Source organism: Anthonomus grandis, chromosome 9 (genome assembly GCF_022605725.1).
Source record: "Anthonomus grandis grandis chromosome 9, icAntGran1.3, whole genome shotgun sequence".
In the NCBI taxonomy this organism is placed as follows: domain Eukaryota; kingdom Metazoa; phylum Arthropoda; class Insecta; order Coleoptera; family Curculionidae; genus Anthonomus; species Anthonomus grandis.
The window spans coordinates 264,252-291,707 of record NC_065554.1 but is presented as its reverse complement, the minus strand read 5'-3'; the positions used below and the strand labels follow the sequence as shown (position 1 = coordinate 291,707).

Sequence of the window (27,456 nt, the reverse complement as noted above, 5' to 3'; positions counted from 1 at the left end):
TTTAAAGAAGTAAGTTTTAATGATCTTAGGGAAATAACAGATAATATTAAAACCAAAAAAAGCTGTGATAGTTATGGGTTAAGCGTAAAAACTATTTTATTAATGATAAACCAAATTGTAATTTCATTGACTAAGTTAATTAATCTTAATACATATATTCAAACACATTTTTCCATCCTGTCTAAAAAAAGCTTTAGGAACTCCAGTTTTTAAAAAAGGAGATAAAAATGCTGTAACAACTATAGGCCCCCATGTCCTAGCTTCCCATTATTTCTAAGATCTTTGAGAAACTACTGGCAAATCGGGTCCTACACTTTTTTGAGTTTGACAACTTATTTTCTGAGTGCGAATTCGGTTTTAGAGGGCGCAAAAATACTATACATGCTGTACTTGATGCTATGAAGACGGACTCAATCTATCTGCCTTATTCTGCGACGTTAGTAAGGCTTTTTATTGTATGTCTCATAAACTATTAGATACTATTACTAGAAAAGCTCGAATATTATAACTTTGATTATTGTAGTATTGGGCTCTTTTCCAGTTACTTGCAGGATCGCTGGCAGGTTGTAAAGGCCAATGGACAAACTTCTGCCTCAGCATGTATCTGTGTGGGTGTGCCACAGGGCTCTGTTCTGGGACTGGTCCTCTTCCTGATTTTTATTAATGATCTCCCTATGAAAAATGCAACGGGAAAGTTTGTGCTTTTTGCTGATGATACCACTGTTTCTTCAACTGAAAATCAACAGAGGCTAATGAAAGACTGAAACAGGCTAAAGAGCGGGTGGAGGACTGGTTCTTATCAAATCGACTTTCATTAAATCAAGATAAGACGCAAAAGATGGCTTTTACTTTAAGAGATAAAATGGATACAGGTAAACCATCCTCTATAAAATTTCTTAGTGTGCTCTTAGATGAGACTTAGAATGGGAGGCTCATGTTGAAAGTGTATGCAAGAGACTTGGAGATGGTGTGTCTGTTTTGCAAAACCTGTATGGATGTGTGTCTGATGCTACCTTAAGAACGGCCTACTTTGGCATATTTCACAGTATCTTGGCCTACAGTGTGCTTGTGTGGAAGCAATCCTCTCATTCACAGCGGATCTGATGCTATTTTTTTTTATTTTCTGATAATATAAATATTGAAATTTTCATTATACACCTTACACTAAAATACAGTCACACTAAATAGGATTCTCTATAGAGAGGATGTAATAATTAATAATTTACCTGGTTATCACGAAGTCCTTCAGCATCTATCTGCCATTCAGTCAATTCTCTAACCAGTACACCAAATAATCCTTTACAGTTAACAGTCTCTATTAATTGTTTAATGTCTTCGGCGATGCAGTGAACCAAGTGCTCTTGGTTTTTTTCTTTGATTAACTGTACAATTCTAGCAGCAAATATGGAACTATAATTGTACGTTTTTATGAGTATTCCTAAAAAGAAATGTTATGGTTTCAATTAACCAAGAAATTCATTAATTGAAAAAATTATACCTAATAAATTAAAAATCTCTGCTTTTTGTTCTTTTTCTTTTCGTACAATTGGATTTTCCAAAAAGATATAACAAAGTTCGGCGATTACATTTATAAATTGTTCTTCAACAATAGGAGGATCCCAAAATATCGCAATATCATTCTCAAGCAAATGAATCAGATTTAAAATGATCTCTTTCTTGTTTAAATTGAACTGGGTAACAGCATTCTTCTTTGGTTTACTCACTATATAATCATTTCTTGCAGTTTTTACATTTTTGTTTTCAATTGTTGAAACGATTTCTAGATAAATATAAATTAACATCTTTATAACATTTCGGTACTTTTGTTTTAACTCCTCATTTTCATTAACTGATGACTTGTCAGTTAACAAAAAATTCAATGTTTTATGTAGATTAGAAGTAGCTAAAAAGATTGAGGTTAAGTTATTATGCAGTCAGATTTAGTAATTATTGAAACTGACCATAATGCAAATCTTCATAAGCTTTGAAAATTAAATCCAAAGGTAAATTTTCTTCTTGATATAAAACAGAGTAAAATACATCAAAGCTTTCAAGTATAAACTCTATTCCCATTTCTTTAAATAACATCTTAGCCACTAAAAGAAAAAATATTTCAAATTTGTAATTAATTCTTATTTAAGTACACTTACCTTTCAATTGGTCTATGATGTCTTTTGGTTCATGTACATTTTTAACATAATAAGCTCCTCGATCAGTTAAAAGCTCCTCATGCTTTGAAGGTAATTCAAAAGTTAAATAAGACATATTATTTATGACTGTTGAGCTGTTGTTGTCCTAGCAAAAATGAAAAAACCATTTACATAAAATTATTGTAAAAGTGAACCAAGATAATAATATACAGGGTGTCCAGAAAAAGAAGGCTAATCCGCCGGCCGCATATAGGGTGAGCCAAAATAATGCGACTTTCGTTATGCCATTTTTTAATTGGGCGCTCGGCATTCAATATACACGGTGTCAAAATGAAAAATATAAAATTGTTTTTTTTTTAAGTAAGTCGAGAGTTTTATAAGATATTAAATGGAAATTTGGTGTGAGGGGGTTTTTTGGAACGAGAAATTGAAATCCGTTCACGGATTCGCTATACCTTGCACAGGGCGCCACCTGTGATATATTGCATGTGTTAAAAATACCAAAATTTTATTGGACCCCTGTATAATAAAGTTCTAGTAAAAAATTCTAATTATCCAATCTTTTCTTGTAAAAAAAGTATTCTTAGTAAATGTCGGCCTGAGAATCCGTTTATTAGATATCTTAATTTTAAAATCTAGATACTTCTCTCTAACAAATTGGCTGACCTCGGGCACCAGTAACTTTTTACGTACTGTCAAAGTGACAAATTTAAATGCTTCTGACGCTTTTATTAAAAAACGATTTTATATTTCTCATTTTGACACCCTGTATATTGCACATGGGTCATGTTAACATTAGATCTCTTACCCCTACTTTCTCCGAGGTATCTGCATTGCTGCAGTATGAGCAGTTTCACTTATTTGGTGTAAGTGAAACATGGTTAATACCCACACTACCTGATAATCTAGTAAACATGCCCAATTACACATTGTATAGGGCTGATAGAGAATCAAGGAGTGGGGGTGTGTGTCTTGCATATAGCTCAGTGCTTGAAAAGTACAGTTCTGAATGAAAATGTCTCTTATATCAAGAATAGTGAAAAGATGGTTGAACAACTATGGGAAGATATAAAATATAAGAAAAAATCTTTTCTGGTAGGAACATTGTATAAGCCCCACAGGCCAGCTACACTTTTTTGAATAATACAAAAACCTTCTTATCTAATATGTCTACTTCATCTGACTACATAATCTTAATGGGCGATTTGAATATAATTTTTTTTGTAAAATCTGTTGAAAGTGATCATATGGCATCATTGCTTTGAGCTTTTTACCTTGAAACAAGTTCTCTTTGATCCCACAGAATGAGTTCAACTTTAATTGATATAATGTGTTGATAAGCAGGTACTTTAGATATGCTCAATTTTTACGGATCGTAGACTCCTGTACTCAGTGATTGATATTAAAGTTGCTAAAATAGGTAATAAGGCTCTCATCCAGAGATTTAAAAAACTTCGATAAGAGGCAGTTTCAGCTAGATGGTACAGCATATAGATTATGAATTTATTTTGCAGCAAGCATTTTTAAATGACAAAGAGACTCTTTTCAGTAATATTCCTAGTGAAATCTTCAATAAGCATGCTTTCCTAAAATATTCAGTAATTAAGCAAAAGTACAAGCCTTATATTACCCATACAATAAAGCAAATCATTAAATTAAAGAAAGCTGCTTCTAATAATTTTAAAAAAACTGGTCAAACTAAACATAAGACTTCTACCTAGACATCAAGAATTATCTGTCTTTTGCTATTTGTAGTGAAAAAAATCATATATGTCAACTTCACAAACATAAAAGGGATACAAAAAAATTGGCCTAAGTTAAAAGATTGTAATATAAAGGATAATACAAACCATGAAATACCTACTCATCTGAAAGATGTCAATGAAATAAGTGACGCTTTTGCAGATGTATACCGGTTGGCCACACCGATAGATACTTTGCTACTGAATTTATATCGGGATACAAGGTTGGAAAAGCTTAATAATGCTTGTCTTAGAACTAAAAGAACTTGTCTTAAAGACATCTTAGAATATGATATTTAAATCATTTAAAAGAATAAAATCAAAAAGTATGGATATTGACCCAATAAGTGATAATCTTGTTCTTTTTAGCATTGATCTTAATGCTCCATGTCTGACAAAGGTGTTGAATTTATCTCTACACAAAGAGGAATTTCCACAAATATGGAAAAATTCTATTATCAAGCCCCTACCAAAGCAAAATAAAATTAAAAATCTTTCAGAGCTAAGACCAATTTCTCTTTTACCCATCTTTGCCAAAATGTTTGAATTAATAGTGTTGGATATGTTGCTTGACTTTGTAAATGCATGAAATTATAGATTGATATTCCATGATTCAGAAGAATCATGGAACAGCCACAGCCCTGACAAAAGTAGCTTCCCAGATATCAACCAATATGGACTCCTCTTGTGTTTCTTGTCTGGTACTGTTAGATTTCAGTAAGGCTTTTGACCTCATAAATCATGAAATGCTGTTGGCTAAAATGAGCTTCTTCGGATTTTCAGTGAGTGTTTGCAAATGGTTCCAAAATTATCTTCAACTGAGGACTCAGTTGTGGAACTAGATGGAGCAAGATCTGAACTTATTGTCAGTGGTTATGGAGTGCCCCAGGGAAGTATCCTCGGACCTTTATTATTCTCTCTTTATTATCATTTACACTAGCGATCTTCCGGAGCAGATTCGGTTTTATTCCGTAAATCTTTATGCAGATGACACACAGCTGTTATCCGGATTTCCTCCTCATAATGCATGTCAATGTATGCAGCAAATTATGAAGACTTAAACTCAATATTTAAATAATAAAGACATTATGGGATGATTTTGAATGCTAACAAGAGCACATACTTACTCATGGGTTCTAATACATAAAAAAAAACAATTTAATTTCACTACTTTGCATATAAATAAGTGTCCTTCCTTGTTCAGCATCAGCAAAAAATCTTGATGTTATTTTTGATGAGGTTCTAAAATTTCAGGTACATGTCAATAAAAAATTATTGTGCATGTATGCTTTACTTAAAAGTTTGTATCAATTTAAATATTATTTACCCAAAAAAATCAAATTCATGCTAGTGGAGGCTCTTGTTTGGTGACAGCTAGATTACTGCAATGTTGTTTTTTACAATTACCTCACTCTTGAAATGAAGAATCAAATTTAGTTTCCTCAAAACGCCTATGAGATTTGTTTTTAACATACAAAAATTTGATCACATAACACCAACATATGTTGACAATAAAATACTAAAATATGAAAGGAGAGCAGCTTTACATTTTTTGGTCAGTTTGTCTATAGAATTTACAAGTTGAGGTACCCTAAATATCTTTCAGATTATTTCACAGCAAGACAAGATTTACATAGTCATCGCCTAAGAAACATTATAAGATTTCAAATACCAGTACATAGAACTGAAGGTTTTAAAAACTCATTTGCCTATCAGGGTGTATTTTTGTTAAACACTGAAGTATACAACTTAATAAGATCATGCTCACTTTTCACTTTCAAGAAGAAATACAAGGCTTTTCTGCTAGATTCACATGTGAATGTTACCTTTTATGTAATATTTTGTTGTTGCATAATAGATTTTAGTTATTTATTTATTTATTTTATAAATATAAATATGCTAAAAACACTTTTCTGAAATGCATCTTTTTTTTGCTAATAATTGATTTCTCTAACAAATAAACGCTAGTTATACTCTCTGTATATAATAAATATTTTGTATAAACTAGACGTAGGAGGATGCATTGGTTGCACAGATAAGATTTAGTTATTACGCATTTTTTAATTAAAAATTAGAATAACTTTAAGTTTAACCAGCTCATTTGTTAACGTACTTGCTGTCGGTCGAAATAATTTTTTTTATTTGTTTTAAACCTGACGAACAAAACTGGCGCAGTCGGTAGGATGCATCAAGCGTGATCTGATCAATCGTCGCTTTTCAACAATTAATGGTGCATATCCAAATTTGAAAGGTAAAAATTTCGCGAGTGGTAGTGCGTTTCAGAGGGCTCAACGACCAGGGAAGATACGACCTATTGGTATTGAGTGAGGAACAGCATCGTCCATTCGTTAATATTTTAGTAAAAATACTATTTTATATTTGTATAAAAAAGCCTTAAAAATTATTGTATATCGACTTTATTTATAACTATTGAAAAGTTCTAATGAGTTAATTGCATCGACTCCGAACTACTTAAACATATTTGCATTTAAAGGCACTTTTTTTAAACATAGCTTGTTGCAAAAAAAACTTTTAAAAAGTGTTTTTTTTCAAATTTGGTAAAACGTCTTAACACAATTGGAGTCTTTTAAAAATTGGAAAATTATCACTTACAAAAATGAAAGTGTGTAAAATATGTTAACAAGTGCTTAATATTTTTAAAAAATATCAACATTTTATTAAGGGTTAAGGGGGAACGCACGGCGAACGCATTTTTATTAATTTTTATTTTAAATGCATTTTCCTTATAGGTATTATATTAACAACCTGTTTTTAAGTTTATCTTTGGCAATCAAAAATAGTTGTCATGTGATATGAAGAAAATGGTCCAGTAATGAAATGTGGGACAAAATTTCAATTTTTCATTCCAGTTTTTAAGACATTCTATGATGCTTTTCCTAGTCAAAAATTCATATTTTATTGGATTAAGAGCACCTTGAAATACCTATAAGATGGTTTGTTTACCTGTTGTGTTCATTATTTTCAGTAATAAAAAGATATATTTAACTATTGTTATATTTCATTATTGTTGACTTGTTGATAAAGGGCGCTTTTTCTAGACTATGCGCTTAGTGATTTTTTAAATTTTAAGATCTAGTAATTTTTTTATTTAAAAGTACACCTTGTATTTTTATGAAATTTTGGTTACAGGTATTTTAAGGTGCACTTAATACAATGGTGAAGTTTTTTTTATCAAAAAATTATTTATAAAAAATATATGAATTTTTGACTTGAAAAAAGTATGAAAGAGTATCTTAAAAGCTGGAATAAAAATTTACAATTTTGTCCAATGGTAGGACATTTTATTATTTGATCATTTAAAAAAAGAATGGTTGAGAAAGAAATGATTCCTATCTGAATGGGTCACACCGCATATCAGCTCTTGACACAGAAGAAAAGTGGAAAACATAGGCATTTCTTGAACACAATCCTGAGTTCATTTTTTATTGAATTTTAAAAACTGAACTTTTTTTTTGCTAAAAACTAGATTTTTTTAAAAATATTAAAAGTTGACTATAATTGGAGATTAGCATGTTTTATAATTAATTACAATTTTGTATTTTTAGGGTTTTTTGTTGTTTTCATCTTGTTCTCTTTTTAGTTTAATTAACTTGTTTGTTGTCTTTTTACTCTACTTAATTTTTTTTCTGATTAAAAAAAAAATCTTTCCAACGTAAAAGTTGACATTATTTAATAGATAGCATTTACAGGTTAATATTTTATGAGTTAATTAGTAATTTGTTAAAAAAAAAGTGTTATAATAAGCTAGGTACTTTTTCGACCGGACATTCCCCATTTTTGGTAATAAAACTAACGTATTTAAAATTTCTCCAAACTTAAAAAGTAAATATTTATTAAAAAATCATCAATTATACAAGGCAAAATAAATCAATAAAATTTTAAAATAGAGCTAATACTTTATTTTATAATTAATTATTTTTTACAATATTTTAATTGAGAAAAAATTCGAGCTCTACTTAGAAATGTTACTCGCTATTGTTTGCAGTTAATGTGACTTTTTTATTTTTGTAGGAAACGCTAAACTAGCAGGCCTATCCAATGAAGCTTTACGTGCTAAATTATATGTAAGGATCATTTTTCCAGTGACGCCTTTAAAACAGATAAACAGTTTTATCTTAAGAGTGACGCCGTTCCCAAAAGCCATGCTCTCTTATCATATAGTCCCTTCATTAGTGATACCGAAACCAGCCTAAAAGTTCTCACTCCAAAAAGAACATTTGCTAATAGAGGATGTTCACTCTTTGAGATTAGTTCTCCTGTATCTTCCAAAAAGTGCTTAAAACTGGATAATCAGTGTGAAAACAACAAGGATAATGAATTTATAGATAGATTAACCGAATTGCCAGAAGCTTTTAAATTAAACAGAAAAGTCAGGCTTTTAACCAAAAAAAAATAATACCTTTTTAAAAAAAAATTCGAGAGTACACAAAAAGGTGCAAAAGTCTAAAATAAACAGTTTTACCACTTTACCCTTTTTCACATTTTTATCGCCAGTAGCAAAAATTTTAGTAGGTATGCAATTGAGAGGGAAAAAGCATGTAATTTGGGGTCAACAGGAAAAAGAATTTTGTATATCTTTTTATTATAAATCACCATCTGCACATTTTTTTTTAAGAAAAAAAGGCCTAGTGTTACCTGCCTTATCAACAATCCAGAAATGGATTTCGCAAAATAGTTTTAAAACAGGTAAAAATAGATGATAACATTCAAAAATTTTTAGAACAAAAATGTTCTGTTATGACTCGCAATGAGAAAAAATGTCTGGTGGCATTTGATGAAATTAGCCAAAAAGAAAATTTTGAGTTTAACAGAAAATTGGATTTAATCGAGGGTTTTGAGGACTTGGGACCTTTAGGAAGAATCGAAAAAAAGGCCAATCATGCGCTCGTCTTTTCCATTAAAGGTATTTATTCCTCTTGGAAATTTCCTTTGGCTTATTTTTTTTCACAAAATTCAGTAGCAAAGGAAAATTTTAAAGAAATAATTATTTATGTTTTAACCAAATTAGATGCCATGGGATTTTTACCACTTGCTTTAGTTTGTGACCAAGGCAGTAATAATAGAGGTGGCACATATCAATCGGCACGAGTTTTGCCAAAAATTACGAATAAACACATTAATCCAAATGCATTTTAAAAGATGTCTTGTAAATTAGCTTTACAGGTTTTTTCTCACCATGGCTGCCGCCGTAAGAACTTGCGTAGAAAAGGAATTAATTAATAGAGAAATGGGCACTAATACTGCAGACTTTATACAAAATATGAACAATTTATTTGACGCGTTGAACAGCAAACGCCTATATACAAAAAATCCATTTAGTTGCGGAATTAGTGACCAAAATTTGTCGATTTTGGATATCTTACAAAAGGGAAAAAAAATGTTTGAATCGTTGCTAAAAGTAAGTGTAGTTTTAAATAAGAAAAAAAATGCCAGGGAAACGATAAAAAATAGACCACCGTGTTTTAATGGACTGGTTTAATCAATCAATTACAGGTCTATACGAAGATCAAAAATTAGAAAATAACAATTTTTTATTAACAAATCGGTTAAACCAAGATTTTCTGGAAATTTTTTTTTCAATGGCTCGGCAGCGTGGGGGTTGGAACCTAAACCCAACAGCAAGATCTTTTCGCTTGTTTTTTAGGATTAAAACAGTTACAGACCTAATTACCCCATGAAGCGTGTCTAAATGTTAAAATAACACTGACAAACAGATAATTTTAATTGATGAAAAGAAAAACCAAGCGGAAAATCGAACAAATATGCCAGCAGAACTTGAATATGAGAGGGAAGACATTTCGGAAAATTGTGATATAAATGTAGACAAACTGTTAAGTACAAATTCCACAAATTCTTTAGAAGACTGTGCCTGTGTGACCTATTATGCTGGGTATTTAGTAAAAAAGGTTTTGGAAAAGTTCAATTGTTCCATTTGTGCAACTTCTCTAAAACTAAATAAATATTTAAGTGAACCATCTTAATTATTTTTATTAAATAAAAACTACGGTGGACATGAAACTACATACTTGGTCTATCCGACCGATGATGTTTCAGTGGAGGTTGAAAAATCAATGAGAATTTTTGTTAATGAATTTAAGAAAATTGGGCAACATGAGTTTGTAGGAACAAAAATAAAAAATAAAATTTTGTCCAGAAATTTAAATTGATTGGGATCAAATAGTCATAAGTGCTATGAGCACAAAATGTTTTTGTTAACACAACTTGTGCATACGAATTTATATAAGTTTTTTAAGTGGTGCCAAAAGAACTCGTATAATGTGAAGCATAAAATCCAAAATTTAAAACATGACTAAGATAAATACCAATGATATTCTATTATTTTTTTTCTGTAAAATTAATTTAACAACATTTAATATTTAAGATCCCTAACTATTTTGCAATCCTGTATGTAGAAATGTTTATACCTTTCAATAAAAAATATGTAAATATTATTTAAAATTCCCATTTGCATTAACGAGAAAAAAAGTTTGTCCGAAGCATGTTTTTTAAAAAGTAGTCAACTTTGGGGCGCCATTCTCGCTAAACGGTAGGTAATGGACATATGCTGTCGCGGACTTTTTTGTAGGAAATATAGTCATCCTAATTTACTATAAGGGTTTTTTTTGTAAAATGTACAGGAAATGCTACGTTCGCAAAAAACCAAAAACTACTCCTTAAAACGGGGGCTTAAAACGGGGTGATTCGGGATTATTATTTTTTGGAATATTCCGGATTCGTAACCAGCATCCCAAAATCTATAAAAATAATTGAAATCCCACTATCATTGTGTTGGCGTAGTAAACTGTACGTTTCCTGGAGTATCACGCGGATAAATTTTAAACGTGGCAACAAAGCGTCGTCATTGTCTGAATATATTCCCAATTGCAACGAGTGCTTCTGCTAGCGGACCGATTTCTCGGGTGCCAAACTTCGCTACAGCAGTATTTATCTGTTGCGTAGCTATTTAGATCTGTGATTTTACTAACAATAGATGGAATTTTTATTGTTCTCACTTGAGTTCCCACATTTAGGAATTTGGAACATTTTTGGGTTTTAATGATTAAAAGTATATAGACTGAATAAGACATTTATTTATTATTTGTTTGGATTTACCTGTTGATGTTCATATTTACATTTTATTTTTAGTGTAGAGTTTTAGCATACATAGGTTTTATTATTTGTATATATTAGGATATTAGGACTTGGTAAATTAGAACCTTTTTACATTCGAGTAAGTTTTTTTTTTATTATTATCTTTTTTTAATATTTGATTTAAGTTTTCTATGAGGATGGATAAATCTAAATTTAGATGTTGTGCAACCAAGCAGTATGCTTATTATATGTATTTGTATTAGTTTAACAACCTTTTTCATCAGAGCTGTCTTAACAGAGATTTTAAATTACATATAAAGATAGGACATAAAAAATACTGTGTTCCCAAGATTGCATAACCCTAAACAATAGCTCTGATGATAGGCTGAGCATCTTCTTGAGTGAGCTGGAAAATCTAAAACAGTTAAACCATGCTTAGCAGAGAAAAAGCTAATTGAGGTTTTGGAGAAAAAAAAAGGGAAATAAATTCTCTTCAACAGAAACTGGTCGATTTTGAGCTTGAGAGATCTTGAGAAATAAATGAAAACTCTAAGTCTCGGTCTCAAAATATCTTTTTGTATCTATTAATCAGGTAACATGTTTTGCTAATAAAGCATAATCAGACCTTATAGCTAGATGACCTGCTAAGTACTGATAAATAAAATTTAAGTCTGAGAATACTCACATATTTTATAATAAACACAATAACACAGCACAAATATTTAACAAAAAATATTTTTTTTTTTCTCTAGTTACATAGGTCTCTTTGAGATAATGGATGAGTTCTTTCAATTTGAAAGATCTTTACTGGAGAATGAAATTGCTAATCAATTGGGAACAATAAAAAGTCTTCGGAAAGAAATAGATGACTTATCTGACATAAATAGAAGGATGGTGTCCACAATTTATGTTAGATTTCCAAGTTTATCACTCAAACTACACCCAAGTCTACATACAGTCTCAGTATGCTCACAATCTTGTATGTTATGTGAAACCACCTCCACCTCTACCCAAACAGTAACATATTACGAGACAGTCTTACCACTAACCAAAACTCTTTATTTTTAATCTCGACACGTGATTCATCTACGGGAGAAGATTAAAACTGGTTTTAATGGTTGGCTCGGACTGACAGGTCACAATGTTTACGACGGGTTTAGAGAGTATGGATATTAAGTCCAGGCTCAAACTCATGGTAGATAATAGGAAGTGGAACATTCCCTTTGAATGCAATGTATCTTGAAAATTTGTGCTGAACCTCTTTAATCATCTGAATGTGATCGTTATAATGAGGTGACCAAATACATGAACCATACTCTAGGTGAGGATGAACTAGTGCACAGTAAAGAAGCTTAACAGAAGCAATGTCCTGGAAATCTCTGGTGCACATCTTAATAAAACTCAGCATTTGCATACCCTTTAATACAGTTGTTGTGACATGAAGAGAAAATTTTTATTGCAGATCATACCACTATTCTGTGGAAAAATAAGAACTGTGAGCAGCTTGAGGCAAATATTTTCGGACAGATTTATATAAGGTAAAAAGATAGTGTGACACTAATAAGCTGTGCTTTAATATTTCTAACACAAATATTTTAAAATTCAAATGTGCATTTAATGATGTCTTTTTAAGTAATAATATAATATTATCTGCTAATGTAAGCAAATTTCTTGGGTTGTATATTGATTCTGGGTTAAAATTTGAAAATCATATAAGCACATTGTGTAATAAAATTTTCTCTTGCTGTTATGCTCTTCATGTCATTGTTAATAATTTAAACAGCTCAGTGGCTAGAGCTTCATAGTTTTCTTTAATTGAATACCATCTTTGTTATGGTATTAACTGAAACAATTTTTGTAACACTTTTATTTTATTTTGTTTTAGCTATAACTGTATTTCTTGGGCTCTGTTAACAACAATGCATATTTTGTTTTGACATTAAAGCATATTTTGATTTGATTTGATAATAGTCCATTCATACAAAACCAGGCCTCCGCACTCGCCTGTGCAGTCCCCAACATCTCCATAGCTTGTTCCTTTGAATTAGTGGACAGACATATGGTTGTGTCATCCGCAAAGAGGGTACGGCTTTCTCCTATGGTGTTTGAATGTTTGGCAGGTCATTTATGTATAAAAGGAAGAGAATCAGGTCCAAAATTGAACCTTCCGAAACTCCCATATCTATAACCCTCTCAGATGATAATAATAATAATAATAATAAGCCTTTATTTCCAACAGGCAACCTGCCCAACAACAGGAAACAGTTGCAAAACAATGAAAAATATAGTTTAAAAAAAAACACAAAACAAACCCAAAAGAATGAAAAGAAAAGAAAAAAAAGTAAAGTCACAATCTCAAAAGTTATCCAAGAAATTAGAACAAATAACTATTAATATGATAAAATGAAACCCAATTATAAAAGTTTAACAAGATAATCACATATTCAACAAAATTAAATTAAATTAACTGCAATATACCTACTAACTATAACTTAAACACATGGGTCTTAATTCCAAGAGTAATGATCCACCAAGATATCGCCAATAACATGAACCGGAGAGAAATTTATATCTCACATGTGACAGATCCGATTAAATATAGCGCATATCGTATATAGTGGCGATTTCAACAGGATGTTAGTATGAGGCCTTGGCAGAAAGAATGTTAGGGGATGTCTAGCATTAAGCCTAGGCACCATGAAACGTGCACCAGAAAGAAGTACAGGACTATCAATTAATCCATTCAGTAATCCATGCAGGAATTTTACAGAGAAGATCATTCTTCTGAGATGTAATGGATGTAGATTGAAGCGTTCCAATAGTTGCCGATGATCAAACCCTCTAACTGGATATATGCCATCCTGCCTAAAGGCCAAAAACTTATCAAATCTACACTGAACAGATTGAAGGAGACCAACATGATTCTGATAGAGCGGGTTCCATATAATGCCAAACTCCAGTTTTGATCTCACAAAGCAACAGAAAAGCAGTCTTAATGTAGATTCCAAAGTAAAACTCTGAGAGCTTCTAATTATGAACCCAAGACGAAGATGACACACCAACTCTATCTGCACTCTATTAGATTAATAGGATGTTAATATTTAAGCTTTTTAAGGAGAAGCCGGTGTTCGACACAGTCAAATGCCCTGGAAAGGTCGCAAAACAGGACTGCACTATACTGTTAAGTCTCAAAAGAAGCTGAAATTTTTGAAATAAGATGTAGGATACCCAAAACAGTGCTCCTGCCCCTGCGGAACCCAAACTGACTCTCCGGTAAGCTGTGATTGTCCTCAAGAAAAGTACCATTTTCAATGCCATAGCCTTCTCAACAAACTTTGAAATCACTGGCAATAAGGATAAAATAAAATATCTTTTATTAACGAAAATGGCAAAAGGTAAGAGATCCACAGAGCGGTTTTTATCAATTACCAATAAAGATTTAGCCATTAGGCAATAACAAATAAAATATCCACTTTCAAATATACTGACAAATTTTAAAATACATGACATTATTTAAAAGCTTTGAGCACAGGGTAAAAATTAAAAGAAAAAAAAATTCACAAAGTTACTAGACACAGCTTACCACTCCTGATCAAATCTTTTAGTTTCTTTTTAAAACAACTTAATGTTTTAAGATTCTCAGGTATTTTGTTATATAAACTAGCAGCCTGATATATGAAACACAACCTGAAAAACTCTGTATTATGCCTGAGAATATTAAAACAATTTTTTCCCCTGATATTTACTTCATAGCATTCATCACAAAGCTTAAAAAAGTCTGCTAAATAATTTGGTTTAACTAAAGTTTGTAATTTAAATTGATTATATTCTGTGAAATATGGTCCATAGACAGTGTCTAGGTAATTAGGAATTGAAACACTTAGAGATTCTGTAAGTCTTTTTTTGGTTTCTTCAGGGATGATGTATTTATATTTGTGAATTGATTTTAGTTAAAATAGGCCTGTCTACATACATTATTAATATGAAAATCAAATTTCAATGGTTGGTTTATGTATAACACAAGATTTTTTACTTTTTCCTGCCAGTCAACCACACTCTCATTAACATGTATAATAAGATTATCAGTTTCTATATTGATTTTAGAAAATAAAATTGCTTGTGTTTTTCAAGGGTTAATCAACAAAGAGTTATGCTCCACCCAATTAGAAATGTTGCTCAAGTCATCATTGATTTTTGTAATCGCTCTGATCAGATCTATAGGTTCACTTAAAGAAAGAAAGAAAGAAAGAAAATGTGCTATATTACGTAAGACAAAACAAAATCTTGTGTACAAGCATCCTAAAAACTAAAAAATTCCAAATTCACTTTAAATTTCAAATTTCAAAAAAACATAACATCTAAAATATTTTACCATAAAATTTACACACATTACCAAAATTAATTATAACAAAACAGATTGAAAAAATAAAAAAAGCATCTTTTTGATAAATTTTATTAAAAAATAAGTAGAGCTGTGAATAAAACAGAATTTAGAGGAAACAAAACTAAAACACTAAAATGATGTCAGAGCACAGGTCAAAAGGTATCATTAAAAAAATCGTCAAGGCTATAATATGCACTGGATAATAAAAGTGATTTTAATTTCTTTTTGAATTTCTTAACTTCTAAAATTTGTCTGATACATAGAGGAACATGGTTGTAAATTTTTTTGCTAAGGTATATAAGTGAGTTCTTGCTGAGAGAGGATGTAGGGATTGGTAAGGGAAAATCGTTAACCTGGCGAGTCATATGACCAGTGTTAGAGGGAGGTTTAGGACACTTATGAATAAGAGTAGCCGTTTCTAAGATAAAAAGAGAAGGATTAGGAGAGAGTTAGGATTTTTTGAGATATAAAGAGAGGTTTACAAGAATTTCTTAACCCAGCGGAACATAGGTACCTAACTGCCTTTTTTCGAATCACAAAAATTATGTTTAATAATCCCTTGTTGCTTAAACCCCAAAAAGGCAAGCCATAACGAAGATGGGACTCAATAAGAGAAAAGTACAACAACGAACAACAATGAACGTGCAACAGCCCAGCTCATGCCCCGGCATTCTTACTGCAAAGCATCCAGAGGATAATTTTGATGCAAGATTTAGGACATGATCTTCGAAGCAAAGGCGATCATCAATGGTAATACCAAGGAACTTACAGCTTTCTTTGTATTGCAAGGGGGAGTTTTCACTAAACATAAGGCCCTGAATGTCACACTTAAATCCCATAAAAAAGGTTTTGCCCACATTAAATACAAGCCTGTTTGCAGCACACCAGTGCGATAAAATCTTAAGATCCTTAAAAACCTGGGCTCTAACATTATCAGAATCTCTATGATTCCATAAAATGGTGGTATCATCAGCAAACTGACCACTTTGCCCTGCAGTTTTAATGAACCCAAATCATTTACATAGAGCAAAAATAATAGTGGTCCTAACACTGAACCCTGAGGTACTCCAGTTTTAAGGGATCTGGAATTGGATAAACATCCAGATACTATAACTCTTTGGGTACAATTATACAGATAGGATTCCAGACTCTCCAGAATTTAAGGACACATAGACACTCTCCAAAAAGCCGAAAACAGCGTCATGAGTCCCTTTTCCCGTTTGAAATCCAAACTGATTTGCAGATAAAATGCAATTATGTTGCAAAAAAGACAAAATTCTGATTTTTGCAAGTTTTTCAACTATCTTGGAGAGGGTAGATAATATAGAAATTGGACAGAAATTACAAGGCTCACTCAAATCTCCACCCTTATAAAGAGGGATAACCACTGCCTCTTTCAAACATGCTGGAAAGATGCCATTATGAAAGGAATTGTTTATGTTGCTACGAGGGGTTCGAATTGTCTGGATAATATTTTTACAACTGTCTCCAGTTCCAATTGTAATGCTAATATTTGTGATCCATCTTTGTCTGATCACTTGGGAATTGTGTTTCAATTTAAACAGAGCATCCCCGTTCGAGGTGACGCTGTTCGTATATGTTACCGCCCTATAACAGATTGGGGGTTGTTAAATTTTTATAATGCAGTGGAGAACTTTGATTGGGACTTCATAGGCAATACTAGTGATGTTGATATCTCCTTTAATTCTTTTGTTAAATCTCTGAGCGAGGCTTATTTAATGTAGTTTATTGTAGTTGCAGTTACATTAGTTTCTACAAAAGAAACAAACGGGTAACTTCCTCCTATACTATTGATAATGTTAATCTTAGGTACACTGAAGTAGTAAAGGACCTTGGTATCTTTTTTGATGAACAATTGAATTTTAATACCCATGTAAATACTATTATAACTAAAGCATCTAAGGTCCTTGGTTTTGTCCTGCGCAATTGTAGGGATCTGTCGGTTGAAACTTGCAAAAGGTTGTACATATCACTTGTTGTCTCTTTGTTGGAGTATGGATCAATAATTTGGTCTCCTCTGTACATGAATAATTGTATGGCACTGGAGAGGATTCAAAATAAATTTCTACGATTCTGCCTTTATAAACTTCGCATTCCAGTTCCTAATGACCATTGTTATGATGAAGCAATGAACTTGCTGAATATGCGGAGTTTACTTAAGAGACGCACTGAGAATGATTTGGTGTTTATTTATAAACTTTTGAATGGCCTTGTGATTTGTCCCGAACTACTTAATAGGATTTCATTTAATATTCCATACCGTAATCTGAGGGCAAATCGATTGTTTTCTTTGCCTTATCATCGTACCAACTATGCTATGCACTCGCCTGTCGAAAGGACCTTGAGACTGGTAAACTCTACTGGAATTGAAGTTTTAGGAATTTCCTTATTGCATTTTAGGAGCCTTATTAAGAGTTTGTAGGATTTTGTTTTTTGAAATAATTTTGCTCCATGATTAATGATTTGAAATACATTTGATCATTGTCATTGATAATAATATATTTTGTTTTTTCTTAGCTAATTAATAGCATTGTTAATTGTTCTGATTTTGAGAGAATATTGTTACTACTTGTAAAACGGTTTAATTATCCTTGGTATTAAGATTAAGTCTGATAATTATTGTTAATTAGTAATTAGTGGTTAGGTAGTATAGCTTTTATTTCTTTTTTAAGAATATATATATTTTTTGTAATGGGGTTGATCCCGTGTATAAATAAATAAATAAATAAATAAATGTGTTTTCCACTGAAGTCAAAATCAGCGAATACCGCCAGGCGCTCAGCTGCTTCTAAGTGGTTTGATGAGTCTCTCAGGGAGATGAGAGAACAGCTCTGTTTCTTAAGACGGGCTAGTCAACAATACCCCAATTTGATATCAAGTGATACTATCCGCACCTACCGTATCAAATACCGGCTTGAAATTCAGACAAGGAGGAGAAAGGTCAATGACAACTTCATTAGCCAGTCAAGTAACCCTGTCCGGGCAATGTGGAGGGTAATTACAGCTCTGAACCCTAGCGTAAAGGAATCGGAGCTGAGTGATATTAATGCCAGCCATTTTAATGAAACTTTCGTTAATGTTCCTGCCAAACTAAAAGAGACTCTTCCTCTGCCTCCCAAAAATCCTTTAGCTTATTTGACTGGCCCTTGCGGACCCGGCTTTTCCTTTGCCGAAGTTACTTTCATCCAGGTCTGTCAGGTGATTGATGGCATGAAGAATAGTGCAAGCAATGATCCATATGATTTGAATATCAGACTCATAAAGACTATTAAGAATTTAATTATTGTTCCCCTGACCAACCTAATCAACCTGGCTATCTTTGAGGGCACATTTCCATCCTGTCTTAAAATTGCTAAGGTCATTCCTATTCACAAAAAGGGTTCAAAAGTGGATGTTGAAAACTACCATCCCATTTCTCTGGTGCCTATCATTGGAAAGATTTTTGAGTCTTTACTCAAGACTCAAATAGAGGAGTATTTTGAACAAAACTCTTTATTTTATGTGAACCAACATGGGTTTAGAAAGAAACACTCCACCACTGGTGCGGTCCAGAACCTGTGTGACGTGGTGCTTGACGGATTTGAAAGTGCTCTGTACTCCCAAGCCTCATTTTACGATTTATCTAGGGCTTTTGATTGTGTGGAGCATAATATTCTTCTTCAAAAGCTCAACCACTACAAATTCTGTTCGAGAAGTCTGTCACTGCTACAGTCCTACTTGAGTGACCGAAGTCAGTTTGTTTGTTTTGGGAGATGTAGGTCTCAGAGTTTGTCGATTGAGCATGGAGTGCCTCAGGGATCCGTTCTCGGGCCTATCCTGTTTCTTATATTTGTTAATGACCCACCAACTTGTCACCCTGATTGCACTTTGTATTTGTATGCTGTTGATACTACATCCCTGTGTACTAATAGGAGTTGCGCAAACATTTCAATCAAGGCTCAAGAATCTTGTTCTCAGTTTAGAGACTGGGCCGTTTCCAATAGATTGTGCTTAAATGAGTCCAAAACTCAAAATATAATTTTTTCCCTTCGGGACGTTGATTCCCAGCAACAATCTTTAGGTGTGTCTGTGGATTTTCTGGGTGTTAGATTGGATAGTGGTTTGACGTGGCAAGGTCACATAGATGAATTGTCAACCAAATTATCAAGGTGTACTTTCCTGATTTGCAATTTGTCTGGGTCTGTCTCCGCAGGTACTCTCAGGACAGCTTACTTTGGATATTTTCACTCTCTAATGACGTATAACTTACTAAACTGGGGTCATTCAGCGCATATGTCCAGGATTTTTGCATTGCAACGTCGATGTCTGCGAGTGATTGCGCAGATTGGATACAGGGATTGTTGTAGGGTCCACTTCAGGCTTCTGAAAGTTCTCACCTTACCAAGCGCCTTCATACTTGCATACTTGCCTTGTATTCATTAGGGAAAACCTACCCAGGTTTGCGACTCATGCTAGCACTCACAGTCATGACACCAGAAATAGCGGCTCCTTGGTGGCACCATTTAGGAGACTCTAGCGTACCCGTAATGGCGTGTCTTATTATGGAATTAAGTTCTTTAATGTCCTGCCGGTCTCCGTTAAGGATTTGCCTCTTAATAAGGTCTGTAGAAAATTTATTTATTCAAATATAGATAAATTTAATTTTTTTAAATAGTTTTGGGAAGGGAAATTTTATTGGAGAATTTTTGTTTAGTTGTAGATTATGGTTAGTTATATTTTATATTATTACTAAAATTTTGTGATTTCTCAGCATACACAAACAGATGTTACAACATCTAGGTGTATGTTAAAAACAATGACTGTTAACTATTATTATCGAATATAATTAAGTTAAAAATTGTTATAATATAACCAAAATGATTAATAAATTTGAATTGAATTTGAATTTGAATTAATGCTTATAAGATAAAGGTAAAACATTTTTTAGTCACCAATGCTTTTTATTCATTTGAGGAATTCCTGAGCTCAAATTCCAGTGCTATTGCATAGGCTGGGTCTCTTGACTTTTAGTGTTAAGTGTTTTTAAGCATTACTTTTTAGGCTTATATGTGTTTTATTTTTGTTCTTAGGTAAAACGAATTTTACAGTTTAATACTTTTATTTGGAGTTATATTTTTGACTGACTTGTGTAAAAGCTTTATACTTTTTGGCATGAATAAATAAAATAAATATGGCAGAAGCTAAGGCACTCAATGCTGAGTCAGGCAATAGGAGTAGTAATTTTGATGATATTCCACCAGCTCCAGCTGATTTATGGTTTTTTAAGCTTTTAACCGCATCTTCAATGTCAGTAAGGCTAACAGGATAAAAGAAAAAAGAATTTTGAACTGACACTTGTGTGAATATAATGCAAAGGATCAATATTAGTATTCACATCCTTGAGCAATAAATGAGGAATATTACAGTAATAATCATTTAAACTATTTGGTTTTACTTCCTGTTCTGAAACTTTCTTGTGAGAATGCCTGAAGTCATTTATAATTGACCAACATTCTCTCTGCCTATTTGAGGACATATTCAAGCAGTCACTATAATATTTAACCTTTGCTGCTTTTATCGTCTTTCTGTTACAATATTTCTGATGATAAAGAATAATGTTTGCATTAGTTGTATACTTGCACAACTTAGCCAAAAAACAGAGGTTTTTAGCTGAAGTTATGAGGCCTGCTGTGACCCATGGTTTTCTATTTTTCATTTTAAGCCTCTTTTTAGGATAACACTAATTGATCTTGTCACATAGCACATGAAATAACAAAGTAAACGGGTCAGGAGCCATTTCAACTGCATTCCAATTAACCAAAGCTGTAGTAGAAGAAAAAGAATTGAAATTTGCTCTGCTGAAAATTCTTCCTATATAATGAGATGAAGGAAATACAGTGTTGCATGGAATCCTAGGGAGAATGGCTTCATGGTCAGAAATACCAGATGAGAGTACTCTACATGACACATCATTTAAATTTGTACACAAATAATCAATAGTAGTTACAGATGAGGATGTTATACATGTGGGTGAAAGAACATGCATCTTTAAGTCATAAGATTTCAATATACTTAAAAGGGATGAATGATATGATAGCAAGCTCACATCGGTGAAGTTGATATTAAAGTCACCAGCCAATATAACTGTGTATAACTGTGGAGTTTAGAGACAATTGGGATAATAGAGAATCAAGTTTGTCCAGGAACATACCAATATCTCCTGTGGGTGGTCTATAAACACAAAGAACATATAAATTAAATCACTTACAAAAACAAAGGGAGAATTCAAAAACCTTCTCCAACAGAAAGCTATCATACTTATTAATTTTACAGAAAAAAGCTTCAATTGTTTGTTTAACTAAAATAGCTGTTCCTCCATGTATGGAGTGTTGCCGACAAAAAGTTGATATAGGATATTAAGAAATATTTGTGTAAAGGGAGATATATCTGAATATCATCAGTGTACATATGGTACAGATAATTATTTATAATACTTTTAATATCAGAAGTGAAAATTGAAAAAAAGAGGTCCAAGAATGGAGTCCTGTCTCCACCAGCTGAAAATTTGACATAAGCAGATTACCCAGTTCATCATGCAGGCGAACAGCCTGACTTCTCTTTGTTAAGTAACTCTCAAAAAACTATTATACTCAATATTGTGAACTTTTAATTTTGCCAGTAGAAGATTTATATTGAGAGAATCAAAGGCTTTTTACATATCAATTAAGACAGTGGGGCAGCAACCACCCTTATCAATAGTTTGTGTGATGTCACTAATTTTAAGCAAAGCAGTAGAGCAGCTATGGAACCGACTTCAAGATATTCGACCATTTGTGATTTTACTATTTTTTCAACTAGTTTTGAAGACACGCAGGTAAAATGCTGATTGGACGTAAATTAATAATTAATGGTTGGATTGGTTTTCTTAGAAATAGGGATGACTAAAGCTTTTTTTCAAAGTTCAAGTACAATTCCCATTTCCAAACAGGAGTTAATTATATTGGTAAGAGGGGATAGACAGTGAGGGGTACACAATTTATATCATTCTTGCTGTTATGTTATCAATTCTAACTGCATTGCTTTTTACTTTATTAAGGCTATACAATATATCACCCTGAGTTATCAGCTCAAATTTAGAAGGTTCACTAGCAAAGTTATTATTGTGAAAATTTATTACTAAGTTTTGATCTGTGGTGGTTTTAGGGATACTCATTAAGAACACTTTATTAATTAGATCTGGATTAATTAAATTTAGGCAACTTAGAGGGTATTTTTTTGAAAATTTTATGTTTTTTTATTTTGTCCCAGAACTCTGCTATTATTTTTATTATTGAAAGAAAATTGTGAAGAATAAAATGCCTTTTTCTCTTGTTTAATTGCAGATCATAAATAGTTTTTAAGATCTAAATAATACATTTTTTTCTGAGAGGTGGGGGAGTTTTCAAACTGTCTGAAAGCCCTATTTTTTAAATTAATAATTTTTTAAGGTTGAAAATTAACCATCCAGGTCTAGATTTACCTCTCTTTTTCTTTTGAATTGGACAATGTTCATTAAAAATTGAGAGAATTGTGTTATTAAAAAATTATACCTTACAGTCAATATCATCAGTAGTGAATAGAGGATGCCAGAGAGTTTGCTGAAGGTCTTCTTGAAGCTGATTGAAATGTAACATAAGTTGTTTAAGTTACAATATTCTAACTCTACTTGTGGGAGCTTTGGAGTGGCTATGTCAAAATAGCAGTAAACTGCTTCATGATCAGTGGAGATGGGATCACATGGCATAGCCCCACTATTCTTAACCAGGTCAGGGTTACTGACAAAAATTAAATCCAGTGTTGATTTTGTTGTTTTCGTTATTCTTGTGAGACTGTCTATTAGCTGTGTAAGGTCAAAAGTATCTAAGATTTGTAAGAGATAGTCATATTCCGCAGTTGTTATATACATAACATCAATATTCAGGTCTCCTTTACATATGCAAAAATCACAATCTTGTAACATTTCAGGCAATAAATAAATAAAAAACAAAATATAAAGAAAAGATAGATTTTTATAGGAAACACCAGGTGGCCGATAAATAACTCCTATGACTATGGAGAGTTTATTTCCTTTTAGTTGTACCCAAAGTGTATCAATTCCATTTTGCAGTTGCTGGATCTCAATCTCAATCATTTTGGGTCTAAAACTGCTTCTCACATAAGGACCAACCCCTCTTCCTTGCTCAGTTCAGTCATTATGGAAAAAAGTAGTCCTCAATGTGAAATACTTGAATGTCCATTTCTGGGACAAGGCAGGTCTCAGAAATTGCAATAATGTCAAAGTTTCCAACATTTATAAATTACCTAATATCCACAAATTTGTTGCACCTTGATCTGGAATTAATTGTAACCACTTGAAGACTTACCAAGTTTCTTTTTGATTGAAGTTGCTGGAACCCTGGTACCTCATATAAGGGCAGCATTGTAGGTTGAGAAAATGGTTAATTCTGACTCCTTCCAGCCAAAAATCAGCACTCATCACTTCCTCTTTCTGCCTGTGAGGGACCGAGTCCTTAAAAGAGCTCTTAATGCCATCTTTTCAGGTGAGAACTTTTTCTATGGAGCTCCTGGTAATACCCTGAAAGTCAAGGTACTTCTTTATGTCATCTTGAGTGGTCTCTGGTTTCAAACCAGTTACCAGGAGTGATGTTTAGCTGCCTTCAAAAGATTTGCCTTGCCAGGCTCTTTGTCATCCCAGATTCTACTACCTTTAATGGGGTCTGTTCGTTTTTTCCTGGCTGCTTTGGCCCTACTTTTTACTTCTGTCCAATTATCTTCTGAGTGATTTTTGTTAACTCTATATTATGTGATTGTTCCTCAAAAATAGCACTGCTAACTGCTTTTGAACTAAACACTGGATTTTTGTTATGTTTAATACCACTGCTTAGATTTTCTAAATTGGCCCCATTGACTTGGGGCTTTATCATTCCACTAACATCTGAACTACTGCTACCGGCTGTCACCAAGACCCGTGTACTGCATGTCTTTTGTTTATTACCCTGATTACCCAGATCGGACCCCCTGATCAGTCTATAAAACACCTCATTAAAACATCCTGTTGATCTCCCTTTTTATATATAGGTATGACAACAGCCCTCTTTAGACATTCAGGAAAAACCTCTTGATTGAAACATAGATTAATCAATTTTGTAAGGGATACAACAATTAAGTTTTTTATTGTTTTTATTAATTATACACTTAAGCCACATATGACTTTGCTACATTTATTTTTAGTATTATTTACTAATCTCATAAAAAGTTACATTGGTAAAGAAGAATTCAATATTTGGATGAGTCAAATTTTCAAAATTGCCTAATATATATTCATTCTGTGTTGGTATGCTTTTTATAAGTTGTTTTGCAAGTCTACTAAAATATTCATTGAAAAGTTCTGGGGAAATATTAATGTCACTATTTTCAGGTGCTTTCTTTGTTTTGTTAATTATTTTCCAAAGATCTTTTTGAAGATTTTTTGAGGAATGTATCATACTATCATTAAAGTTCCTTTTAGCTCTGTTATCGAATCACTGTAAATTTTTTTATAGGACTTGTAAAGGTCAATTTCAGCAGGTCTCCCATATTGCCTGTTTATTTCACCCAACAAATGCAAATGTTCCCTCATATTTTTCATCAATTAAACCATCCAGGTCATTAAACCAGTCAATACATCCCACATGGGTATTCCTGGACTTATATATTTTTTCAGGAAAAACGAATGAATTGAGTAATTGGCCTAAGAGTTTTGTGTTCTATTTTAAAAGAATTATTAATGTTTACATAATAATTTGAAAATGAAATTTGTTGCATTTTATGATCTGAAATGTTATCACACTTAACTTTTATACAATGAAAATATAAGCAATGTAGAACGGCTGTATATTCAACACGTATGTTCTTACACTTTTCACATTTTCAGAACTTTTATAAATATTGGCTCATGATTCAAAGATGATTTCAAACAATCTACTTAGAGACTTGCCTAAAAGTGATGTTTCATCTTTAAAGAATCTCCATTTCAAATACTATTTTTCACTTTAGGAAAGTCACACAAGCTGAGAATAGGAATTGCATAAGTAAATACATTTAAACCTTAGAACATTACAAGGCCTTTCAATGTTCTAAGATTTAAACATAAAAAAAGTACAGATATTCAGGGTGTTACAAAATTCAGAGCAAATATTTTAAGAGCCTATTGTTGGAGTAAAAATAGAATTTTTTTTTCCTATAATGAATGATTGTAGAATTTTGCACTTTTCTAGAAATGTAAAAAAGTGAACTATGCCTCTGCATACCACTGCAATCTTCCAGAGGATTGGAATATTTGCATATACAATTTTTTTCTTATCTAATAATTAATGTTTTTAATATATTTTCTGTGTAATAAAAGAATCAATGAACTAATAGTGTTGTAATTTAGGTAAAATTTATATGTTCCTTATTTTAGTTTAGCTAATAGATATATCTAAAATATTATTATAGTGTTTATGTCTGGTAGTTGAGTAGCTTTAAGCTAAACTTGTGCCAGACTTAAACTGCATTAAAACAGAAATAAAGTTTTGTATGAGCATTAATTATTCATTATGTTTTTGTTTAAATAAAAGTCATTTATTTATTTATTTATAAACATGTGTTTTAAAATACTCCTCAGAGCTACAGCCTGTGCAAATTCCTTGAAGAAAATCAATTATTTGGAACTAGAACTACAGATATGCATCACATTTCTTAAAAAATTGCAAGATTCTGTTCCAAATTATCTATTTTCTTGAAGCAATTTGCATGGGCTGTAGCTCTGAAAGGAGCATTTTAAGAGACTTGCCTTCTGTCCCCAAGCATACCATCTTAAGTACCACTCCCACAAACCTATACTTTTGCTAACTTTTTTTCTTTAAAATTAACAGGTATGACATCAATATTATCTTTATTACATGGGCCACAACTTCTAGGGTCTTTTCTATATTATATCTTTTAATATTTATATAAGATTATTTGGATAATATGGGATTTAAGTAACACTACTTACCGCACAAGAACTAGAGCACTATCGGTGAGGTACGGAGTAAGAAACTATTTTATAAATTTTATAAAATGTAGGCACTAAATGAATGCAAGAATGTTTGAAGGGTAAAAAAAAATACCAACAACTAACGAATATCGAATTTGAATCAGTAAATGTCGGTCATCTGTCAATAGGGAGGACAAATAGAGATAACCGTATTAGGCTGGATTCACACTATGATGCCGATCATGATCCGCTGTCGGGCCAGTTTTTGGTAAAATCAACCGACACCTACATTTTCAGTGAAAATGAAAATTTATTATTATTATTATTATTATTATTATATATATTTTATGACGATTGATTGTCAACTTGTTGGTATTCCTTTATTTCATACACTAAAACACATTGGTGTAAAACTAAAAGAAATAAATAATAGTTTAAAAAAAGTAAAAAAACACCCTTAGTAAAAGGTCCAACAATCAATCATAATTAATTACCTCAAATAAAAATCATAATAAATTGTTTGTTCCGTACAAATATGACCTGTATTATTATCCTTATACCCTTTAGTTTATTTATGTTTGTTTTATTGTTGCAATAGTTTGGGAAATAATTGTATGTATGCGATCGCGTCAATCTATTTATAATTTGTTATTTGCCTATTCTTATTGCGCCTGGGTCAACCAGGCTTTCATGGTACGCAGTACCATTTGGCGCTCCCCACCAACAAAAATATTTATGGAACGGAGAGCGGATATAGTCGCCCGAATTTTTGGCGACAGAGAACACCAATTAAGGTAAATTTTGCACCTTTTCCTAACAATTTTGGTTTTACGGTCTTTCGAAGTTGGAAATACATATTCCTATGCGATAATTAAACCTCGCCGGATAAGTGTAAAAACATTGGTCCTTCGAGCCGGATATGAACTAGAAATTCGGGAAAAAACTGCCTTTTCCGCCTATAATATTGCACGTGCTGAGTAAATATTTTCGTTGTGGTCTGGCTCTCTTTGTCGTAATCGGATAAGTTGC

At 32.3% G+C, this 27,456-nt stretch overlaps 1 protein-coding gene across 1 annotated transcript in view; it reads right to left on the bottom strand.

Moving 5' to 3' along the window:
- Positions 1-26,599, bottom strand: part of LOC126740115 (condensin complex subunit 1-like) — a 98,855-nt gene extending 72,256 nt beyond the window's left edge. Inside the window, exons 1-5 of the mRNA XM_050446021.1 lie at positions 26,446-26,599; positions 2,151-2,295; positions 1,962-2,096; positions 1,499-1,903; positions 1,227-1,438 (exon numbers count right to left, since the gene is read on the bottom strand). Of these exons, the coding sequence (XP_050301978.1) occupies positions 1,227-1,438; positions 1,499-1,903; positions 1,962-2,096; positions 2,151-2,265 (867 nt within the window). The 5' untranslated portion in view covers positions 2,266-2,295; positions 26,446-26,599. The remainder of the gene's footprint in view (positions 1-1,226; positions 1,439-1,498; positions 1,904-1,961; positions 2,097-2,150; positions 2,296-26,445) is intronic.
- Positions 26,600-27,456: the final 857 nt, after the last annotated feature.